General features: G+C 36.3%; 2 protein-coding genes across 3 annotated transcripts in view; one reads left to right on the top strand and one right to left on the bottom strand.

Annotated features, from left to right (window-relative positions):
- LOC137391959 (3'-5' RNA helicase YTHDC2-like) overlaps window positions 1-23,750 on the top strand; it is a 107,667-nt gene that overhangs the window by 26,006 nt on the left and 57,911 nt on the right. For both annotated transcript variants that reach the window (XM_068078535.1, XM_068078534.1), the window contains exons 11-16: window positions 1,010-1,131; window positions 2,108-2,246; window positions 3,669-3,864; window positions 5,152-5,257; window positions 6,196-6,347; window positions 9,644-9,731. In XM_068078535.1, coding sequence (XP_067934636.1) covers window positions 1,010-1,131; window positions 2,108-2,246; window positions 3,669-3,864; window positions 5,152-5,257; window positions 6,196-6,347; window positions 9,644-9,731 — 803 coding nt within the window. The remainder of the gene's footprint in view (window positions 1-1,009; window positions 1,132-2,107; window positions 2,247-3,668; window positions 3,865-5,151; window positions 5,258-6,195; window positions 6,348-9,643; window positions 9,732-23,750) is intronic.
- Window positions 12,701-23,227, bottom strand: LOC137390198 (uncharacterized). Its single transcript, XM_068076489.1, has 5 exons — window positions 23,056-23,227; window positions 20,162-20,453; window positions 16,020-16,196; window positions 15,078-15,296; window positions 12,701-14,178 (listed from the first exon to the last, which is right to left on the bottom strand). The coding sequence occupies exons 2-5, from the start codon at window positions 20,408-20,410 to the stop codon at window positions 13,732-13,734; spliced, it is 1,092 nt and encodes a 363-aa protein (XP_067932590.1). The 5' UTR covers window positions 20,411-20,453; window positions 23,056-23,227; the 3' UTR covers window positions 12,701-13,731.

Raw genomic sequence — 23,750 nt, 5'->3', positions numbered from 1 at the left:
CTGACAGTCATATCATCTCAAACATTAAAAGCAATTGCAAATGATAGAAAAATACTGATAATTTCTGATAAAATTTACTAAAATTTTGTGTAAGTTTATCTTTAAGAATACTCAGCTATGTCATCTGTTGCTAAACAGTTTTTGGATGGTAAATAGTTTTGTGTTAAAATGATGTGCTTGGTGATTACCTGGGTACAGCTGTCACCTAGGTCCAGCTGTCACCATGTACAGTCCTACCTCGACATGCAAGCTTAATGCGTTCTAGAACTGAACACATGCCAATCTACTCACATCTCAAGGCACTATTTCCTAAATAAAATAACTAAATAAAAATTAATCCGATGGAAAAAAAGTGTTTTTAATTGTTGTAATTCAGTACCTACAATAACAAAGGAACAAATACCCATTTAGTTGTTATAATCTGCAATAAAATGTAACATCACTATGTACACTATTGAATAGAGTCTTTACTTTCAAGACAGATGTTGCTGATAATGGCAGTCTGAGAGACTTTAGAGCAACGTGTGTACACTAAACTTTTGTGACTCTATGTAACAGAAACTTTGAATTTAACTTCAATTAATTTAGCTTATTAAATACACACTTGAAGCTAATTTTTAATCTTTTACTGAACTTGCTTTAAGTTTTTCGTTATATGTATTTTTAGCATCTGTTTCCAGTTATGCGCGTTTGCCTCGCATTCACTATAACTTTTAGCCAACCTTTTAAAAACTTGTTCCCACTGATTTGAGGAGAAAGACCGAGCAATGCTGTTTTCGGAAGCAGTCTTTCGCATACATAATGACCATATAGAGTAGTGGTCATCGAGAACTTACTCATACACTCGTATCTCAAAGAAGACACTTTCTAGAATGTCAGCTCGTATCTCGAGTTTTCACATGTTGGGGCACTCGAATGTAGAGATATGAATGTCTATAGAATATTCATATAGATATCTTGTTCAGCCTGCTGCCATAGCTTGTCCAGCGGCTGCAGTTTATATTGGCAGTGGCAAGGGCTGAAGGAAGGCTGCCAGTGGTGCTCGATGCTGACGAGACAGAACACGGCATCATGCACAGGATGGATGAAGAGAATATAGCCACTGCTGAAGGGGAGGTGCAGAGCCTATGTGTATGTTTTACACTCAAAGTACATATAAGTCAAATACTTTCAGATGTTTACATCAGTAGACAGTGTCATTATGTTGAGGGGTGGCTAAACATTTACAAAGTGTTAATGTCTGGTCTGTTGAGTCAATTATCACTTGGTTAACAGTGCTACAGAGGGAGACATGTAGTTCTCACTAGCTGTCACATATAACACTTGGATTACACTAGTAGACCACCAACTATCTTTCGTTGCTTATAGCATGCTCAAATTTAAGTATTTTGATAAAGTGAAATATTTATATACGACCACCCTAATGCATGGATTTTCCGACAATATAACAGCAAATTCCAGCCAATATTCAACTCTATTTCTGGAGTTTTCTAAACATGCAGCATACAAAATTTTTCAACAGATTTCAGTTTTGTAAGTGGGAGTAATGAGGCTGAAGGTGAGAGTTGAAATAAAAATACAATTATCAATTATTATAATTATCAATAATTATTATCAATTATTATAATTATTGATAATTATCAATAATTATCAATTCAGTGAAACTAACAAAAATAAAAAATAAGCTAAATTTATTTAAAGTTAACATAATTTATGTTAACTGAACTCTGTATCTCTATCACTCTACCTAATACTTTTACTACTACCAATACTACAACTACTATTGCTGCTACTACCGCTAATAAAGTTATGATAGCACACATTTTCTTGACCTGTTAAAGGTGGAGCCCGGCAAACCAAAGGTTTATGGCACGTTTAACGATATGCTGTTCAGAAGTGTAATGCATACCTCAGTCTTAGTCTTAATGGCGATGTGAGAGATTTAAAAACATTTCTAATTAATAAACATGATCATGTTCCATGATGAAAAACCTCTGGGCTCGTAGCATTGTTTATGAGCATAGGGCTAACTAGCTTCACTGAGTCCGCAAACTTATCTAGATGTGAATACATTGATATCTGAAAGTTATATAATATTGTATGACAGTTGGAAGATAGTGGTTCCGACGAGGTTGACCCAGTGGTTGCTAGGGAGATGGACAGACTTATTGGTGACATCTGGATGACTGGTGACCCAAGTCTTTTCTCCCAAATCTACCACTTTATTCTCTCTGAGAATGTTAGCGGTATGTCATGTTTTTTCTTTGTTCTTACTTTAGGCTTGATAGATAACCCCAACTTTAAAACAAAGCAATCATGAGAACTAGGTCTAAAGCTGCGTTCACACCAGCCGGTTTCTGGCCGATTTTCCCACTGACCCAGAATCGCATCGTGTGACCAGAGCAAACGAGCCCGAGACTGATTTTGCCCAAAGAGAAATTTTATCTGGCAGTGCCCGATCGATGGTCGTTTCTCGGCGGTTTTCAATTTGAGTAGCCAATGAAACCATTTTCACAGCGAGTCAATAATTGTCATTTAAAGTGAATGCCATATTTGTCTTTCACATTCGTGCAGGTTTTTGTGATAGCTTCACTCCTGAGCAATAATTCTGTTGATCGCACCCTTCAGGGTGCGATCAACAGAATCAACAGGAAACAGTCAACAAAATGCAAAGCATGACTCTCTAGAATATATCAGCTAAAGTTATCTGAGTCTTCAGATAAATAACTGACAAAATCACCCACTCTCGCTCCAAACTCAGCTTAGTTTGGACAAAAAAATATGGCCAATAGCCCCCATAAAATCGTTCAGAGATCGGCCACAAAACTCGGTTTGCAAATCGGCTGGTGTGAATGCAGCTTTATGCTGTGTGAGCAATTCGTCAAGGATCAAGTATGATTTATGCTTAGCTTACTGCAGACAGAAGCTGTGCGTGTTTCTAAGAGTATTGTTATACAAGTGATGGCTTTATGGTCTTGGCTGGACATGTCTGGGCCCAATGGCAAGGAAACGTCAACTTGTGGAGACATGCCCAGTTGCTGAGAGAAATTTAAGGTTCGACGTCATTCCTGTCACCAGTGGTGGCCTTTTTTGTGAATTCAACCCCACCCTGTTGCTTGCGGGTCAGGAGTTCCAGACTGTTAGGCCAGATTTCAGGCTAATATTTTTTGTAAAGGAATTTGTATAATTGCCACTACTTTTACCAAAGTTCTATAGAGCGATAGCATAGCGGCGCGCCCACATGGTTATCCAATGCCATCATGGAAACAGCCTAGTTGCTCCCATTCCCTCGTGATTCTGTTTCTGTTGTTTGGAAGCGAAGCACTCGTGCAATGCATGATTTTTGTGCCATGGAAACAGCCTTAGCAACCGACGGCATCACCCTTGTGCGATACAATATGGTATACAAATACAATACCTTGGAATACAAGGTGTCACACAACCATCTCCAATGCTGAAGCACAACAGTGTAGCGTTTCAGCACTTGTACGCCTACCTGTTGCTACACTATCACTGTATGAAAATGTAGTATATGTATATCAGCAATTTTACAGACTCCCTCACTCAGTTTGTTTCAAGTCGTTAAATTAATTATTGTATCCGTTAAAAAACTTGGAAGGTTTGTGTTCTGTTTTGCTACTGTCAATAAGTAGTAACATTATTTCCAGCTGACTTCCAGCACAGTGAGACGGGTGTCACCCCTCTGATGGCAGCGTGCTCGAGGGGTCTGCTAGAGCAAGCTGAGCAGCTTATTAATCTAGGAGCCAATGTTCACTTTCAGGCTATACAGGCCCGTTGCTCTGCACTAGACATCGCTATTAAGTTTCATCATGAGGAGTGCGTCGATCTGCTCCAATCATATGTGTTAGTATGTCTATGTATCGCTGTGTATGTTGTATATTGTATGCTATACTTGAATTGGTGAGTGCATGATTTGCATTATCTGTACTACACTAGTTCCTATATCATATGTGATCTGTATCTGTGATATAATCAGTGTCTATGTTATATTCTGTGTCTATGTTATATTCTGTGTCTATATTATATTCTGTGTCTATATTATATTCTGTAGCTATGTTATATTTTGTGTATATGTTATATTTTGTGTCTGTCATATTCTGTGTCTATGTTATATTCTGTATCTATGTTATATTCTGTGTCTATGTTATATTCTGTGTCTATATTATATTCTGTGTCTATATTATATTCTGTGTCTATATTATATTCTGTGTCTATGTTATATTCTGTGTCTATGTTACATTCTGTGTCTATATTATATTCTGTGTCTATGTTATATTCTGTGTCTATGTCATATTCTGTGTCTATGTTATATTCTGTATCTATGTTATATTCTGTGTCTATGTTATATTCTGTGTCTATATTATATTCTGTGTCTATGTTATATTCTGTATCTATGTTATATTCTGTGTCTATGTTATATTTTGTGTCTATGTTATATTCTGTGTCTATGTTATATTCTGTGTCTATATTATATTCTGTGTCTATGTTATATTCTGTATCTATGTTATATTCTGTGCCTATGTTATATTCTGTGCCTATGTTATATTCTGTGTCTATATTATATTCTGTGTCTATATTATATTCTGTGTCTATGTTATATTCTGTATCTATGTTATATTCTGTGTCTATGTTATATTCTGTGTCTATATTATATTCTGTGTCTATGTTATATTCTGTGTCTATATTATATTCTGTGTCTATGTTATATTCTGTGCCTATGTTATATTCTGTGCCTATATTATATTCTGTGTCTATATTATATTCTGTGCCTATATTATATTCTGTGTCTAGGTATATTCTGTGTCTATGCTATATTCTGTGTCTATGCTATATTCTGTGTTTAAACTGCGTTGTATTCATGCTATATCATCTATGCTGTACTCTATGCCTACATTGCAATTGTTCATGCCGAGTTACTGCTGCATGTGATGTTATATGTATAGGTTAAACCTTGTGTCAAGGTTATATTCTCATTTTCTGTCTATAGCATGTTCAGTGTCTATGCTGTATCCTTGTTATCCATTGTGTTATTACATTGGTCTCTGGTTTGTATTTACCAACTATGTCATAGTATACACTATACAGTAACACGAAGCGACTGACAAACTGGTGTTGTGTTTGATACCACAGAGCTGGTGATGATAATGAAATCCCAGGTGAACCCGCTTCCCATGAGTTGTCTTCTCATGACTCCATTCTGCTGGATGCCTATCATCACAGTTTTGATGACGAAAAGGTTTGCATTATTTTGTTTTTTTACAAAATAACTTCTCGGTCTACCTCTTGTAGCTCATTGATCTTGCTGCTATTATAACCCACAGATTAATGTGAAACCTTAGAGGTCCATGGCCAGGTCAAGTAATCTGTTAACGCCATGTTCTTCAACTGAGTATTTTACATGGTTGATTTAATCTCAAGCCATTTGAATCTTTAGTCTTCTTATAATTCGGTAAGCTGTTTATGCATGCAACATGGTCACAAGATGGAAAACATCTACGGAAGTACTTTCATTTTCATTGACGAATCCTCTATAGCTGACGATGACAATCCATAGACCTATTAACTATACAGTATAGTTAATACAGTATAGTTAATAGGTCTATGTGACAATCTCGTTGCTTTGAATGAAACAAAAAAGGTTCAAAACAATGAAAAACAGACAAATTCGGAATATACAAAAATGATATGTTATTGAAAGGTCATTATACAAAGAGTCTAATGTTTTCACACAGCAACAACATACACATAATCAACTCACTTTATGATCTTCGACTGTTCGCCTGCCTCTTCTGTGCTATTATTTGATCGAAACCTGTTTCCTTTATTTCTCTGTTTGCCTGCCTTTTCTCTGCTATTATATTATCGAAACGTGTTTCCTTTATTATCATAGGAACAACTACTTCTCTCTCATTGCTATGGTAACACCTGTTACTTTTTTCACCGCTATGATACCAGCTGTTCAGTGTGGACGTATTTTGGTTTCATTACTTGGGTCCGAATATTTCATGAACGTTTTTGCCTCATTGTTCCTATTTAACTCACGGACTCATTTAGATCACGGAATATTTTGTTGTTATATTAGTGCAATACTATTTTCATTGATGCATTATTATTATCTTTGTAAACAAGATAATCACACTGTAGCATTATAAAAAATTAACCCGTTTGTTGCAGGTCGACCTGGATCTTGTGGTTGCTCTTGCGAAGCACATTATGCAGACAACAGAGAGCACAGGTGCTCTGCTCGTGTTCCTCCCTGGCTATGACGATATTGTCTCTCTCCGAGACATGCTAGCTGCTGACACTCTTAACTTTGACAAGAATAGGTAATTTGACACACTATAACAGGTGTTGGTTATTACTTTACATCATTTGTAGAATAGTTGGTGAAATTTCCAATCAAACTAGATGACATCTGAGCATATCCCACATTAGTATTTCTCCTCGTTGTTCTGTAACAAAATCTACTAGCAATTCGACTTGCTTGGTTAACTGTATACAGTCATACTTCAACTTACGAGCTCAATGCGTTCCGAGACTGAGCTCGTATGTCAATTTACTCGCATGTTGGTGCAATTTATTTATATATAGAACAATTAAATATATATTAATTGGTTTCCATACTCTGAAAAATGCAAATAAAACACTCAAAACAAGATATTGTAACAGAAAGAACATGCTGGTTATTGTCTTAACTTACCACTTGCTTTCAAAAAGCAACAAATAAAAATTAATGCAAGGAAATGTGTTAAATTAAAATGTAAAATTAAATGCATACAATAGCAGCTAACGCTAGCATTTGCCAGAGAGAGAGAGATATAAGTTATCCTTCATTACAACAGTTGACTTCGATAAATTTGGATTTTATCAAAGTCTTAAAAGACAAACTTAGAAGCAAATCTAAAAGCAAACTTTCATTTTTAACTTAACGTAATTAAAATTTCTTCGGCATTCATAGTTGAAGTTTGTCGCTAGTTAGCTAATTTTTCCTTTGTTTCGCTTTCACGACTAGCCGGCCGTTTTAAGATGGACCTACTGGTATCTAAGGACGTTTGCCTTTGTCGCCCTTTCAACATGTTGCGGTTAGGACGAACACAGGCGTCGTCACAAAGGTTTACTGCACGACCTCTAGCCAACTTGTCCGAATGTCTATTTTTATAGTTTTGATAGATAGCACCGGCCGTTTCAAATAGCGTCGTTTCAGTTACGCTGTCACCGGCCAATTGTCTATCTTTTATCCAATGCCTGAGCGGTCTCTTCATCAGCGGTGGTGAAGATCGCTGCGCCGTTTAGAAACTACGGTTAGTCCTTAGCGAGCTAAATGCCCTGAATATAATCCTTCTGTTTGATAATTGTGGATGTATTTCTGTCATATTGCTGAGCTAGCTCAATCACGCATACACATTTCGCATATTTTTCAATAATTTTTCGTTTAATATCAATTGTTATCATTTGCTTTTTCTTTGCATTATTTTTCATTCCACTTGCAAACTTTTGGTCTACGCACAGTAGTTTTAATTCACATAATTCTGCATTGAAAAGCGCGCGCAAAAACATGGTACAAAAGTATAACCTGTGCAGTTGAAAAACACAGACTGATGATGTTGTCATAAAACACCTCCGGCATACTTGGCAACTGACTCACGTGCTCGTATCTCAAACATGGCTTGTATGTTAGTGCTAAAACTTGCTTAAAAGCTGGCTCGTATCTCAAGTTTCTCGTACGTTGGAGCACTCGTAAGTTGAAGTATTACTGTACCATGTATAGGGTAACTGTATACCATGTACAAGGTAACTGTGTATCATGTACAAGGTAACTGTATATCATGTACAAGGTATAGTAGACCCTTGCCGTACAATTTTAATTCGTTACAGGCTTGGCATCTTATGGTGAAAAAATCGTATGTAGGGGTATAGAAACCTATAGTAAATTATCCAATGTAAACACTTCCTGGTAAAAATCATTAAAGTTTTATATACATACCGTACATATTAAAAATTATTAACAAAATAACATGTTAACCTTAGTAACTATAGCTGCCTACAGTAACTTTAGTGTATTTAGTTGTTATGATCAGCAATAACATGTAACATTACAATGTACTATGTACAGTACGTACCGTAGGAAGTTTTTACTTTTGAGGCAAATATATAACATAAATATTGAATTCAACTTAATTGAATTTAGCTTACTAAACACATATATAAAGCTGAGTTTATTATGTACTTTTAACTATTATACAGAACTTCAACTTTTTTATCGCTAAAATCTTATTAGCTTTTTCCAGTTTCGTTTTCACAATAACTAATAATAAATAACATCGAACTGAACAAGGTCGAGCATCGTATTTCTTCTATTCGTTGTTGCAGGGATTTCGGCGAATAGCATATCAGCATTTTTGTTTATCCGACGTAATCACCACACCGACTGCCAAATTTGAATTTCAAATTTTTTTTTGTAAATATTTCATATAGAAAGGGCAAAAAATCGGCATGTCCTACACCGCAGGGCGAAAAAATCGTATAACAGGGTCATCATAACCCGAGGGCGCACTCTAACTGTACATGTATATCATGTACGAAGTAACTGTGTGTCATGTACAATGTAACTGTACACCATTTAAAGGTAATTGTATTGTAGCAAAGTATCTGAGGCTGTATTTGAAGTCTTATTCCAACAATCATGAGTAAAATATATATATAAATAGAGATGCGTAACACTGCAACTGTAACGTAATAGCCGATGTCACAATGAGGGGGAAACAGAAAGTACAACAATTGATGTCATTTTTGAATAATTATTTTTCTTCAGATCGTTTTAATTGCGATCAGGTTTTGTTGGTTTAAATCTTGAAACATCCTGGCAGTCAGATTATGTAAAACAACCAGCAACATTTTAAATAAGAGAAATATTTCTAAAATTTGCGATAAAACTGTTTAAAATTTGACGTGGGTAACCGTTTAAGTTAGGGTTTGTCTATCCAATGACTCATGGTTATCTGACTCATTGAAGATGTCAAACAGCTTCTTATAATTCTAACTTGTTTGATGTTTTAAACAATTTCCATAATATGACCTTTGCCCTGTGTTGGTATTTTTAGTCTTTGCTATTAAGTTAAGTTTTGTAATAGGGTTACCCTGCCATGTCTTTAGATATCCAGAAGCTGTAAGCTCAAATTCGAGGGTTTGAAATAATAGTAAAACAGGTAGGAAATGGTATTATACTTATTTACTTGCACTTTTTAATGTTCTTGCTCTTTTATGTAAATTAGAGGTCAACAGTGATATATCAGTGCTGCGTTTGTAAAAAGAGACCTCACCAGCAGCTGCTCTGAGGCTATTTGTTAGTGAAAACAGTTAATGCTTTCAGCTAAACCCTACGGATTTTGAAAAAGTTTTGGAAAACAGAAAAAAAATGATGCGGTACCATGTGCATCCACAATTATTTTGAAGGCATTGCGAACACCTTTCACCTGACAATAAAAGCTTTGATATTTGCTTTAGTATCATTTCACATTTATTCACATGATTCACCATTCACTTTAGTAAGATGTTTGACCTTTTGGTACTAAATAAGCTTGCAGATTGGTTGCGTTTTATCTATGCTTCCCTTTCGCTATAGGGCCATTGTCTTCACACTTCACTCTAATCTACAGACTTCTGACCAGAAGAAAGTGTTTCAGAGGCCTCCTAATGGAGTCAGGAAGATCGTGAGTATCACCACACTTACCATAATGCTGCCTAACCATTACTTATGTTCACACGACCAGAGAGTGTCGTTGAGTTGTTCTAGTTTAGCGTTACAGCCTATCTCCTTGGTAACCACACATCCCCTCTTCAGAGTAACAGCAATATACAGACTAGCTGTACAGGTTTGCTGCCAATTTAGCAGATTCGTTTGATGTCTTTGAGGGACAAGGATAGTCTTATGATTATAAAATTGAAGAGGTAAATGACAGATCTAGCACACCCTTTTAATCGGCGAATAGGTTGTTGTTTGTGAGTGATTGGCCAGAATATTGGTAGATAGAAATAGGTAGCTGAGTTATCAGCCAATCACTGAGCTGTAAGAATATTTATTCAACGAGTATTTATTGGTTCTTCAGTTTTCAGTCTCTAACATCGTGAGATTGAATGCTCTAACCAATGATTAAGCCACGCGCTTTGCAGACTCATTTGACTTGCTGACTCATTTGCCTCATTTGAGTCGTTGACTCATTTGAGTTGATGACTCATTTGAGTTGCTGACTTCCTAGCGAGTGGGTCTTTACTCACTGACCTATATCATTTTCCTACTCATATTTTGCCTGGCTGTGGCTGGGCCATAATAAAAGCTAAATAAAACTACTCTACTCTAGAAGCTGAATAAAATCTCTCTTGTCAGCCAAAGGTTGTAGCATAAAAGAACTAGATATGGTCGACTCATGAAGGAGACTAACTGTAAGACTTGCTATAAATGTCTCTCTTTTTTGCATTTAGGAGAATGCTGTATACATGATTACAAAAACAAGTATTAATGTAAAAAAAACTGAGTAAAAGATAGATCCACAGAGAGTGAAACAGATTTTGGCTGGAAATTTAAAACTAATATGGGTTTTTGTATGGTTAACTTGTTACTGAAGATCCATGGAACACATTTAAGTACTGTGATTGTAATGTCTAATGGCTAGCTTGTCTACTCTATAGGAAACTTGCAATTTTATTGGCTAGCTTGTCTACTCTATAGGAAACTAGCAATCTTATTGGCTAGCTTGTCTACTCTATAGGAAACTAGCAATCTTATTGGCCAGCTTGTCTACTCTATAGGAAACTTACAATCTTATTGGCTAGCTTGTCTACTCTATAGGAAACTAGCAATCTTATTGGCTAGCTTGTCTACTCTATAGGAAACTAGCAATCTTATTGGATAGCTTGTCTACTCTATAGGAAACTTGCAATCTTATTGGCTAGCTTGTCTACTCTATAGGAAACTAGCAATCCTATTGGCTAGCTTGTCTACTCTGTAGGAAACTTGCAATCTTATTGGCTAGCTTGTCTACTCTATAGGAAACTTGCAATCTTATTGGTTAGCTTGTCTACTCTATAGGAAACTTGCAATCTTATTGGCTAGCTTGTGTGAGCACAGGGCTATAACGGTGAAGCAGCTAATGTTACCAGCATGCTTGCTGTCTGTTATATAAACACACTCCATGGGTAGTATCTTCTACTTAGAGCCATTAGTAGTGAATTTACATGTAAAATGGCAGCAGAGAAAAGTGAAGGTTAAAGTGGTCATCAATAAGTCGCCAATCTTATAGGGGAGGATTTACATCAGAAATTAATGCATAGTGGTACCCGAGTGTTCGCTAGAAACCAATGAGTTGAGCTCTTACAAATACTCCTTTAATATCAATACTATGATTGGATGAGCAGCATTAACAGTGTATTAAAGATGAACTTGCACACAATTTCAGTAGATTTTATAAGAAAATATTGGCCTTTTGCGATTGTTTTTGATGTTTGAGGTGATCTGACTGCTAGATTGTGTCAAGATTAAAATCAAAAAAAGTCGATCACAGTTAAAATGCTCAGACCAAGTGAAAGTGCGCTTATGACATTTATAGTTGCAAAGAGATTAACAGAAAAGAGATGCGTAACGCTGCAACTTAAACGCAATAGCCAAAATCAACTGTGGCAACAATAGCAACTACATGTAGTGACACATTTTGCACATTTTTTTTTGAGGGTTTTAACAGCGATCAAGTTCTGTCGATCTTAGTTTTGAAACATTCTGGCAATCAAATAAGCTCAAATATCAAAAACTAAATTTACACAACATCAGCAGTGCTGAAGGCATGCTATCAAACTAGGTTCCTACCAACTGTCTGTGTCTAATTCAATTCTATCTGCTTTGCATAACATCAGCCGCTCTAACTCTTTAACCCACACTCAGTCTATAGATTACATTGGCTAAAATATTATCGTGAAATCCATTCAGCTCAGGAGTTGTGTGCACTTACGTAAAATGCTTATGATCTGCCTCGATTAGTCTCACTGATTGGAAAAGAAAGAAGTTTGTTAACATGCAAAATAAATGTTTTCAAACTGCGCTGAAGGTCATCGAAGGTCACTAAGTTTTCTAAATCGAATAGATTTGCTTTGTTAGTTATTTTTAACAAGCTGACATCAGGAGCAGCTATAAACTCATACTAATGAACTCTCCGTAGACTATTTAGCAATTACTAGGAGTTGTGATCACTTGCTGATATGGTTTAACGCTCTAAAAGAGATAAACATTTGTTAAGTGTAGCAATTGGCTTGTTCACAGTCAGTGCCTAAGATTTCATCTAATTGACTCTTCACCGCTGCCACTACAATTATGGCTTTGTTCTACTAAACATTTAAAGAAAGCTTAGATTTAATTTTTAGTTCAAATATGTCCCTCAATTGGATAGTGAAGAAAGGTTCCTTTTAGATGGTTTAAAATTTTATTTTTGAGACGATTTAAGAGAATTATTTCTCTGACTAACCATCATTTTCTTTGTTTAACCAAGTTAAGTCCTTTTTTATGAGTGACATCATGAACCTTGCAGATAATACAATCTATAGAGTTCATCGCGAGAGATAGATGTGTAAACTTTAATGTAATACCAACCAAAGAGCTACTTTTATCACACATTAGCACTTTTTGAAATAAGTTGTGGAATGCTTTATTGTAAATTGGTTAGTGATATCCAAGACGCTTGACTTATCGACATACCTAATTATAATGTTATGTACATTAGATTTGTCTTTACTTGTAGAAAATGTGAAATAGTAGGTCCAATTGCAATAATTAGTGAAATCCTCACACAATAGTAAGTATGTCTTGAGGGAGGTGTGAAGATTAAATGCTTACTAAATTTCCATAGAGCGACAGCGTAACGAAACACCCCCATATGGCGCAGCAATCGTATTTTAGAAACAGCCGTTCTGCTCTTATTCTGCCGTGATTCAGTATGGCTGTCTGGAAGCGAAACACCCATGCAATGCGCCACCTTTGTGTCATGGAAATGGCCTTAACGACCAATGGCATCGCACTTGTGCACATAGGTCTTGCTTTCCTGTTGCTTCATGTACAGACATGTTTGTTGCTGAAACGCTCTAATCTATCCGTTTTTATTTGGACGATCTTAAAGATACAATCTTGACATAAGCCATCGCGCCACCATCACTCTACGATAACGTGATACGATGGTCTGCTTGTCGGCCCAGTGCAGTACTTCAGTAGTGGTGCACCCAGGTGTCAATACAGCATCACTCTATGAAAACTTAGTAACTGGCTAGTTAATTGTGAAAAACGCCAAGGTCACACCAAGGTCAATAGCACCAACTAAATACCTGTCTAATTTTGATTAGACAGTGACAGCCTTAATTTACAGCATATGGCCATTAGGATTGCTACTTGATATATCACAAATCATACTGTAGTTGGTCTCATTTGAAAGGAAAAGGAAAGTTGGTTTCAATTCTTCTCACCACAGGCCGTTTATTAACTCTTGTTCATTGCATTGGGCCTGAATATCCTTTGAATGTCTGGATGACTTTTTCAGAATTGTTTCCTCCTGTTCATTTCATTCTCAACACTAAGATGACTGGGACGGTCTTACTGGGACTGGAGACAGATGCTCCGAGTTGTGTAAATGCAGATATAAACTGTGTCTAGGCTTCAATCCGTAATTACTTTAATAGTTAGTGAGATTTGCTGGACTTCAAAGATCTCATGCTACGACTCCTAGGACCGATGGTGCTAAGGCTTTGCCACGTAGAGCCCATGCTATGCCCACCATTTATAGTGTCAGCAAGGTATTGCATGCCTAGAGGCTCGAGGTATAGTTGTTCATATTCCACCACCTGCATCCTGTGGAAGTTCACCGTATCTCTCGTCTTGCTGACAAAGTGTGTTTTGTGAAATTTAGCGGATGTTGTGTAGATTTCAGCCTCACCTCCTCGTGACATGCCAATAAAGTTACAGCTCGTAGCGAATGGTTGTAGAGCGACCTTGAGTTCTACCGCAGCCCAGGCTATCTTCTCTTCGCTGAACATTCGCTTGCCGGTTTGAGAGTTTTTCATGGCCTCCAAAAGTCTCACAGCTACTGCTTTGATTTTATCAAATTTGACATCTCCATCACACTTTTGCTAAAACAAATTTAAAAACAAGGTAAGAAAGCTAGGAAAAGTTTATTTTATATAACACGGTTTGGTTTTAACAAGTGAACCGACATTCACTATCTATCCATAGCATAGATTCGGAGTTGTGCTCACATTGAGAGACCGTGCTATAAACGTTTCAATGGGCATTTCCATATTGCGATTAACTCAGGTGCGTTGTTAAAAAGATAAAGAGTTCTATGCCAGAAGTCATAATAGCACATTCAGAACTGCTCAAATCAAAATAAGAACGACTGAAATGTGTAAAATGGAATAGCTTGCGACGCACTTTGCCAATTGCATCCTTTCCATCCTTTGCTAGCATGAAATATTTGGTTGAAATTTGGGAGTAACAAAACTCTCTTAACTTGCTAATTTTTACTGTTTTCATCTTGAGAAAACAGCAAAAATCGCAAGTCAGCCGCATCATGAAACATAGGCATTGCATCATGGACTTCCAGAAATTCAGCATATATATTCAGTAAAGTGCATTTATACAAGGCGATTTTATTAGAATTTATTTGGTCTCCAATGTTCTTCATGAATAGCAAATCAGAAGTCGTATCCATAGAGCCTGTGGTTATTCATCTGTGCTGGCTCACCAATAGCAATTACTGCCGCTTTTAGCGATTGTATATTTCTCATTTATAGTACTTACATTATATCTACTTTACCTCGAGTTACATTGAACAGTTATTGCTCACTGACTATGACTAATAGCAAAACTATTTTCTTGTGACTGAGTTCTTCTGTATGGGACTAGTTTTGTATTAACGTCTATATCATCATGAGTCACTCTGTACGACATGTCATGCCTTGCTAGATGTGTCAAAACAAGCTTTATGGATGACATAGTGAAACAGGTGCATAAATGACAGAACTTTTACCTGGATGTATAGCCTGCACATAAATCCAGATCCTCTGTTCTTCAGCATCAGCAGTAGTATATCTGCTAGCCTTTCCGCATCTATTTGTGGTGTTACTATGGTTACAACGCAGCTCATCCTCAGCCAGTAGTCCAACAAAGATTTCCATAATGTGTATGTGAACAACGGCCCTTCCTTTATACATCCGCAATCAGGAATCTGAGCTATCAAGGTTCCTACCTGCAGAAAATATAAGACTAATAAGGTTGCTACCCTTTTGATTGGTACATATGTAGAATGATAAGCCTGACGTTTGTGTGTAATTACAGCTTATGAGGGCTTTCTCCATGTTTATCAGTACTTTCTGGTATTATGCCAATTTTTATGCGTGAAGAGGAAGGTAACTCCCAATTTTATTAGAAATATTCAGAGGGTGACCGAGATGGCATATTCCATTCTCACAATTATCAGAGTTATACTAACAGCGTTAAACCTTTCTTGTGGGTTTAGCATGGATTCAATTCAGTTCTGATTTAGTTCGAAAAAATAATTAATCTGAAAATTTTTAACAGCATATTTTCTGGCCTCAATAATTTGATAAGTTGTTGTTCACGTCAATGTTTTGTTAAGTTTATGTTATATTAGCAAAAGTCTAAAACAATAGCCTGAGCCCATTTAATACACTATACGTTAGTACATGTATGTCAAGGGTTTCCCATAATTGCCTTGTACTAGTAATTTAGACTCTGGATGATAATAGCAGGTTTATCCAAATTTGCCTGAGTCTAGGTTGTCATTATGACTTGCTTTTCTGGAATCTGTAATTTATATTCGCAACTAAAACTTGGTTTGTTGCAAACTTAGATTGCTAGAGTGTTTATACAGTGTTCCGTGAGAAAATGTATCCAGCAGTGGATGATGTCACAAAACATTAACTGTACCACCATATTTATAATAACTCACTGCGATGCCCTGAAGGCCTAAAGTCCTCTCGATCATCTCCGAGGTGCCGTCCTTGGCAGTGGACAGGTCAGGAGCGCAGTCGAAGAGAGCATCGATGTGTGCGGTGAACCACTCCCAGTGGTTTGCTCCCTTTAGTTTCATCTCTCCCGTGTGTTTGTTGAGCTTCATGCCCACTCCCTGTTGACATCACGAATAGAAAATAACATGGTCACTCATCAATAGGGTACATATACATGTAGGTTTTCCTTGTTTTAACTGTTACTAATACTCAAGCAGTCTCTTGTGCTGTGAGAGATCGTCATGTGTGCCAATAAAGCGCAGAGAATAAGTATGCACACAATAATTCTAATGTGGCGGAAGGTGAATGTTTAGTGCACATCGTAGCGCACCGTGCGGTCAATCCACTAGTTGCGAGTGTGAATTCTGTACAATGCAATCTTTTTCTCAACTCCAACCGTAGCGTTGATCGAATGGACACGGCTCAAATTATAGTAAATATTGCGTTTTTAACCAAGCAAATTATTTTAAGACCTGCTATATTCTCCACCAAAATATGGAGTTGTTTTTTTAGTGTTTTTGGTCGATAAGCGTTTTAGTAACAGATGACTGATATGGTTTAATGATGCTAATTTGTGTACACATCCAAATCTCCTGTGCGTGGCGACATATTCATTTGACTTTTATAAATAAGATGACGACTTATATTGTTTTATAATTTGCAATACATCAATCGTGAAAAAAGTTTTTAAGCTTTCAGGCGAATATTAAATGCTGTAGACTTCTTAATGCTGCGCCTATTTAATCATTTTTTTATGTAGAGATATAAAATGTGGCTGACAAGACACACCTTTGTCAACTATCAAATTTAGCATGCTGTATAAATGTTTAACAATGATAATTTTCCTTCATGTTTTTATTCATCGGTCATGACAAATAAATCCTCTGTTAATTATAACTATTAGTTCAACTCATTAAAGCGCCTACACAATATTGTGATTGGCTATTTGGTGCACATGCATAAGATAGTGATTGGCTGTTTGATTCACATGTATAAGATTATGGTTGATTGGCTGGTTAGTGCCCACTAGCTTCTTATTGGCTAGCGGATGCAAATGAAGTTAACATTACTCTAGTTACGGTAATATGTTGTAGCCATTCTGTTTCACAAGTGCTCATAAGTGGATTTTGTCATGGCAGTTGCTTTAACATTTTGTCCTAGAGTTGAGATTGTGCGTAAAATCGGTTAATGACCAGTTTATGGTAATAGACTTCCATCATGAGGAAGTTAGTAGTTTTTCTCTACTAAACACTGCTCAGCAAGATACAGTCTGGTTGCGGGGCACATATCAGACATCAAACACACATGCATAAACAAGAGCGCTACTTGGTTTATGATGGAACTGAGGCTATATCTAGCCTACATTGATATTTTAATGGTGGTACTTTTGTCGTGTTGGTGTCAAGGAGTGTAGGAACAGAGAAGTACGCTTGTTCCCTCGGCGATTTGCGATGCTCATTGGTTAGGTGAAGGTGTGTCGTAGATGTCAGGCATGGTGTTATCATAACAGCTTTACATTTTATCAGCAAGCCTCCGTTATCAGCTCTTAAAATAGCAGTTTTAGTAGTTAGACCTTCCCATAAGGCTACTGACACTTCCCATACTAGTTTTGATCGTTATTTTGACTCACACTGCGTTTAATGACTACTTTTTACAGATACATAACTATAGAAGAGTTCAGTATGCGTCTTCTTTAGCTTTGGTGTGATTATATCATAATTTTCATTTGAGTTGAACTTAACATGTCCTGAATCATACTGTTGCTACATAGCTCTTGAAAAGAATTCCATTTAAAAAGGATTTTCTCTGGAATGCTCTGATTAACCTGGTCATCTCGAACTTGCCAGAATCGGCATGACACTACTGGGCTGCTCCTTTTGAAAAAAAGAAAGCAGTTCATGTTTAAAAATATAGCTGAATTGTTTACCGCATGCCAGTTCTAATTCGTAATCATGATCAAAATACCAAGTTTCTATTAGCCACAAACGCAGTGCTACAATTAGTTTAATAATGGCCCTTACCATGTCAGATTTTTCTAGTTGATGGCACGGTCTGAGATCTACCAATTGGCGGTTCCTTGTAACAACCACATATAGTAATGTATAAGGATTTCAACACGGTTTGTAAATAGTGTAATTGTAAATGGCTACAGTCCACACCTTTAAATACACGTATTATTATGGTTTCATAAAATAACAATTAATTCATGAAAAAGTAATTATCGTGTGTTATGAATTTTAAATCACGGTTTTCCTAATTAACCAACCAGCACTAACAAAGGAAGTGAGAGTGACAGGTTTAAACAAGTGCTTATAATTACACCTGACTGATTGGCATGTTGAGAATGCTTAATTTAGTTTTAAAATGAACTTGTTGGGGTTTTCCTGTTGTATATTTGCATCTCATATAATATTTAATGGGTGCTATTTAGTATTGTTACTGTTGCTGCTTGGAATGCTGGGAATAGGCCTGCCTAGGGCAAACTACAGAGAGTGCCATGTAGGAAACCGACTTCCCTAGCTAACAAGGGTGAGGTATGCGAGGCTCCCAGACTCACAGGCTTTCACTCTTTAGATCATAAGGAAGTTTTGTAAATTAGTATTTCAACTTTTCCATTTGTATTCACAGTTGGAACCCATGTTTGTAGTTGTCAGAAAAAACAACAGAGCAGCTAGCACTATTTTACTGCAATAGAAAACAAGCTAACAAACATCTGTCTGCACTGCCTGACAGATAAATTGAAGATAGTTCCGTCTATGCTAATTTTTTTAACTAGTAGGTGAGCCAGAAATCTACTAGTTGGTACTTAATTGGGAATTACATATAATAATGGCTTGTAAGTGAGTAAGTGGATGTTGTTCAAGACATGAATGCTCTTTATGTTTATTGATAAACTCTGCAAACACAAATAACCCTTAATATAAGCAATGAGGCTAAAAAATAAGCTGCATGTAGCCAGTTGACTTTGTCAATACAAGTTGACTAATGTAAAGATCAGGGTGATGCCATCCACCTCCAGTCCATCTACATCATGTCATACTTCTCAAATATCATTATTACTCTCAGAGAATGGCAGTTTTGAACTAAGCCTGTCAAATATGCCTGTCAAATATGCCTGTCAAATATGCCTGTCAAATATGTCTGTCAAACATGCCTGTCAAATATGCCTGTCAAATATGTCTGTCAAATATGTCTGTCAAACATGCCTGTCAAGTATGCCTGTCAAATATGCCTGTCAAATATGCCTGTCAAATATGCCTGTCAAATATGTCTGTCAAATATGTCTGTCGCCTGTCAAATATGTCTGTCAATTATGCCTGTCAATTACGCCTGTCAATTACGCCTGTCGTCTGTCAAATAAGCCTGTCAACTATGTCTGTCAAATATGCCAAATATCATGAAGATGTGATCCACCTCTATCCACTTCTGATTATGACTCTGAGTAGTAATCACTCTTAAAGTCCGGTCATTACTCAGAGTGCTTGGCACTTGCTGACTAAGCCTGTCAATATACTAGTGTTGATTGGAGATCGTAAATGATTGTGCTAACCAGATAAAGTATCTTTCTATTCTGCACAGGCTTGGTTCAGCCTTTTATTAGCTAACAACATAAGTATGCTTGTGTATTGTTGTTTTTTATTAGCTAACAACATAAGTATGCTTGTGTATTGTTGTTTTTTATTAGCTAACAACATAAGTATGCTTGTGTATTGTTGTTTTTTATTAGCTAACAACATAAGTATGCTTGTGTATTGTTGCGTTTTATTAGCATTCAATAGAAAACGCATTCAGCTAACTGTTCTTCGAACTAAAATAGATTTATTTAAATAATTGTCATAATTTTCTACAACTTTGAATAAGTACTAAAATATGTTCATAATTTTAATAAAATCATAATAAGAATAGTTGTGAATGTTTTTAACTTGTCATCAAATTACTTAAAGTGGTGTATGTGCTCAGTGTGTTGTTGGGAATAATTTAAAATATCACCTGTTTACGTTATCTGTTATTTTACACACACTATACAAAGTTGTTAGTAATAGCTACAGAATGCCACTTGGAAATGCAGGAGTTGTATGCTCACCTCTGTAATAGGAATAGTTATGTTAGGCCCATATTTTCCCTCATCATACGGTTTGCTCTCTGGATAGGCTTCCTTAATCGTTCTTATCCACCATTTCACTAAGTTGTCAGTGTTTGCCGTGTTAGCTGTAAACTTTACTCCGTCCGACCCACGATCGATGATGTCCATTGACTTGGGGCATTTTGGGTGAGAAAGTGCCTGAGATATGGAAAGCTTTCTGGCCTTCTGGTGTTTCAGCCTGAATGACATTTCTTAATAACCAACATGGGCGCTCTTGTCCACTTGTTGAGTGCTGCAAACATCAGCGCTTATAGTTACAAGTTACCAAGTTTCCTAAATCATTGTTTGCTTTTTGGTGCCATCTAGTATATATAATAGATATACTCCTATGTGTTGTTTTCTCTCCAAAGTGCCGCACAAGAGAAAATGATATTTTCAAGGTTAACCATGAGACTCGTTATTATAACTGAATTTGATAACTTGCACTGACTTTACGCTTTATGTGATATGGAATTTCTTACGTAGTATGAAGCAGAAACTTAACATATATAATCCATGTCTGGTGAAATTTACGTTAAGTGGAAGTTAGGTTATAGGAGTGCCTACTGTAGTTACGAGTGACCACTTCTCCTAAATCACAATTTCCTTTCTGGTGGCAAGCTGTGATTCCCTTAGACAATAGCACGAGTGTTATATATTTTATGCTGTCAAATCTCAAGCATCAAAAGTCTTTATATTAAATAATAAGTTAATATTATTAATATTAAGTATACATAATAATATTAAGCGTATATTTCCAGTCACATTCATGTATGTCTTTTGAAATAAATAATAAAAATCTGTGTGGTGATCGTATCTGTACAGATTGAAGTCTTCATCCATTAAAAATGAAATGTTCACAATTTAGCTGTATAATCATTTTAAAACATAATTTTACAGCTGTTTGGTTTGCATATTTGAAATCAGGACAACTTAAGGATTACTTTAACAAAGAGAGGATTAATTTAATATATAAATTATTACTATTGGCTAAATTCACAATGAAGAACAGTGTTGTAAATGAGAATTTTAGTTTTCCAACAAAGGCGTCCATTTTATTTTGCAGACCTCTGTTTAATAAATAATAAAATAATGTGTCGTTAACACAAATATCAAAAGGTTTATGTTCACTTGGAACTGTAATTTGGCTCATTAAATAATACAAGTTGTTTGTTTCTTTCTGGCATGACACTTCCACACTTTTAAGTTCAGCATGAAAGACCTTTGTCATGATTTGTTGATTGTCATCATTTGTGATGTAATTAGTTAAGTGAAACCAAATAAAAATACCTTTGTTCATTAAGTAAACAAAGTATTGTATAGCCAAATTCTTTCTTTCAGTTGCAGCAAATAGACATGTTTTTTACACAAGTCACAGCATCTTTGTCTTTGGAAAGAGATTGTGCGAAGTGAATTGATATAAATTTGATGTCACACGTAAATTCAAGTTTACATTGAACTTTTGCCTCTTAAACTGGCTATTTACAGTATTGATGGTTTCATGGTATTTGTAATCTTCATCACTGTCTGAGTCACATTTGTGTGAAAAAATATTCATTATCAAAATTTCTATTTAATGAATGATTGGATGATGCATAGAAATGTACTGCTTATTACATCCCCGTTATAAGTTAGTACTCCATGAATAAAAATGTTTTGCCTATTTTGTGTAAGAAGACAACCTCATTTCTCCATGGTTACGCTACATCTGTGGTCTTGTCTAATTTGTATATCGAGCGTAATGATGTGATTCCATGCAGAGTGCATCCATGGCTTATCAATCAGCATGGCCTTTGACTAACTCTGTTAACCCTCTGAAGCCTGGACCTGAGATAATTCGTAGAGTTGTTTTCCCACTTGATCCTACACTCGAGTAGGCTCGGCTTCGTAGTTTCACTTTGTTACTCCATACTTTTGCTTTACAAAGGATTGCGAAAATTTGGTCGCTTTGTGCGGTATATGTTTTCAGTATAGTTGCAATGTTTGAAATTGATCGAACTATTGCTTCTGAAGATATTGCTAAGAGACCGAGTTAACACAGGTCTAGCATCAGGAGATTTGCTTGTGCATGCTAAGTTAGGTTGTAATGCGTTAAAGAACCTGTTGTGTGTTGACAACTGCTAAGCTGTCAGCATGTGGCTATGGACCATGTCTTGGAGTAAACCTAATCAATCCACTGCCTTATACAATCAACAGACACACGTTATGGCTCAAGTTCTTACTATCTAACACATGTGGGGGGATACCTTAGTTTTGGAGAAATGTCTTACTTTTGCCAAACCTGATGATGATTTTCAGCTATTATTTCAAAATAAAACCCATGCTGTTTTAAAGTTGTTGTTAGATTGTGATTAGTACACAGGAAGGCTCCCAGTTTTGTAAAAAGAAAAAAACATTGAGACTTCTAGAAGCTACTCAATTTGTGTATGGAAGTCATTTGAATATGATGTATACATGTCTTTGCTTGACTTGTCTTGTGGGAGAGAAAGACTTTAGGTAGACATGTAGGTTATAAGGCGCTGTGTAGATTTCGTAAAGCCTATGCTCTTAATTAAGGTTAGTTGATCTGAGGTTAATCCTTGTGGAACACAACTTGGCAAAAGGATATTTTAGTAAAGAGTTTCCCAGAGGCTGATTGTCTGCTTTTGTAGAACACAGTCTAGTAATATGAGTAATGTTAGTGTGATGCTGTTACTATGAACTGAATTAGATGCTCCACCGATTATCATTGCTCTTGCTTTCTCATTCATCAACTGTACAATTGTATAAACTTCCTGTTGGCTAGCCTACCTCTAACACTATGGCTACCATGATGTCTCGTTAGTAGAATATAATAGTAATATATCAGCACTTACCTTATATAATGTCCCTAATGTAGCTACTAATACAGCTCGTGTCAAGCTATAGTTTTGGATAGTCAATATTAAATAGTCGACTTCAAGCACTCGCTATCTACCCGTCAGTTGGTGTCGGAGTGCTTTAGTAATCTCTGACTCATTCCTCTACTAGCCAACTGACTCACTGCGGTTAGCCTTTACGCACTGGCAAAGCGTAGATAGAATTCTATTCAAATTCACCCAACTGTGAATAATCTTTGTCGATGAATTGACCTATTTAGATTGCGCATTTACGCATGGTTGGACAAGAGAAGACAACTTCTCTTTATCTAATAGATTCATTTATGCAGCCATGTAGAGTAGACAACATTTGGCTACGAACGTCCTTTCTACTTCACATGGCTGCATAAGCTACGTGACTGATTTATCAAATAAAGAGAAGTTGTCTTCTTGTATCCAGACTATCCTAGACATTCTCAACAGTAGCTATGCTACAAAAAAGCTAACAACTGTAACTAGAATATTATTCAAATTATTAAAAAAGATCGTTATAAATGATTTAACTTATCAACAATTTTACAAACTAAATAGTGTATGTCCTCAGTGGGTTATTGGGAATGATTTAAAATATCACCTTCAACATTATTTGACATTTTACAGACACTACACAAAATTGTTACTAATAGATACGGAGTGCTACCAGGAAATACAGG

The sequence above is a fragment of the Watersipora subatra genome, chromosome 3 (genome assembly GCF_963576615.1).
Source record: "Watersipora subatra chromosome 3, tzWatSuba1.1, whole genome shotgun sequence".
Classification (NCBI taxonomy): domain Eukaryota; kingdom Metazoa; phylum Bryozoa; class Gymnolaemata; order Cheilostomatida; family Watersiporidae; genus Watersipora; species Watersipora subatra.
This window is presented reverse-complemented; position numbering and strand designations above follow the sequence as displayed.

Coding starts and splice junctions, on each gene's coding strand:
- LOC137390198 (XM_068076489.1), bottom strand. CDS start 20,410: ATGTCATTCAGGCTGAAACACCAGAAGGCCAGAAAGCTTTCCATATCT. Junction 16,197..20,161: donor TAACTATTCCTATTACAGAG/GTGAGCATACAA, acceptor TGATGTCAACAG/GGAGTGGGCATGAAGCTCAA. Junction 14,179..15,077: donor TGTGCAGGCTATACATCCAG/GTAAAAGTTCTG, acceptor AATTTGTTTTAG/CAAAAGTGTGATGGAGATGT.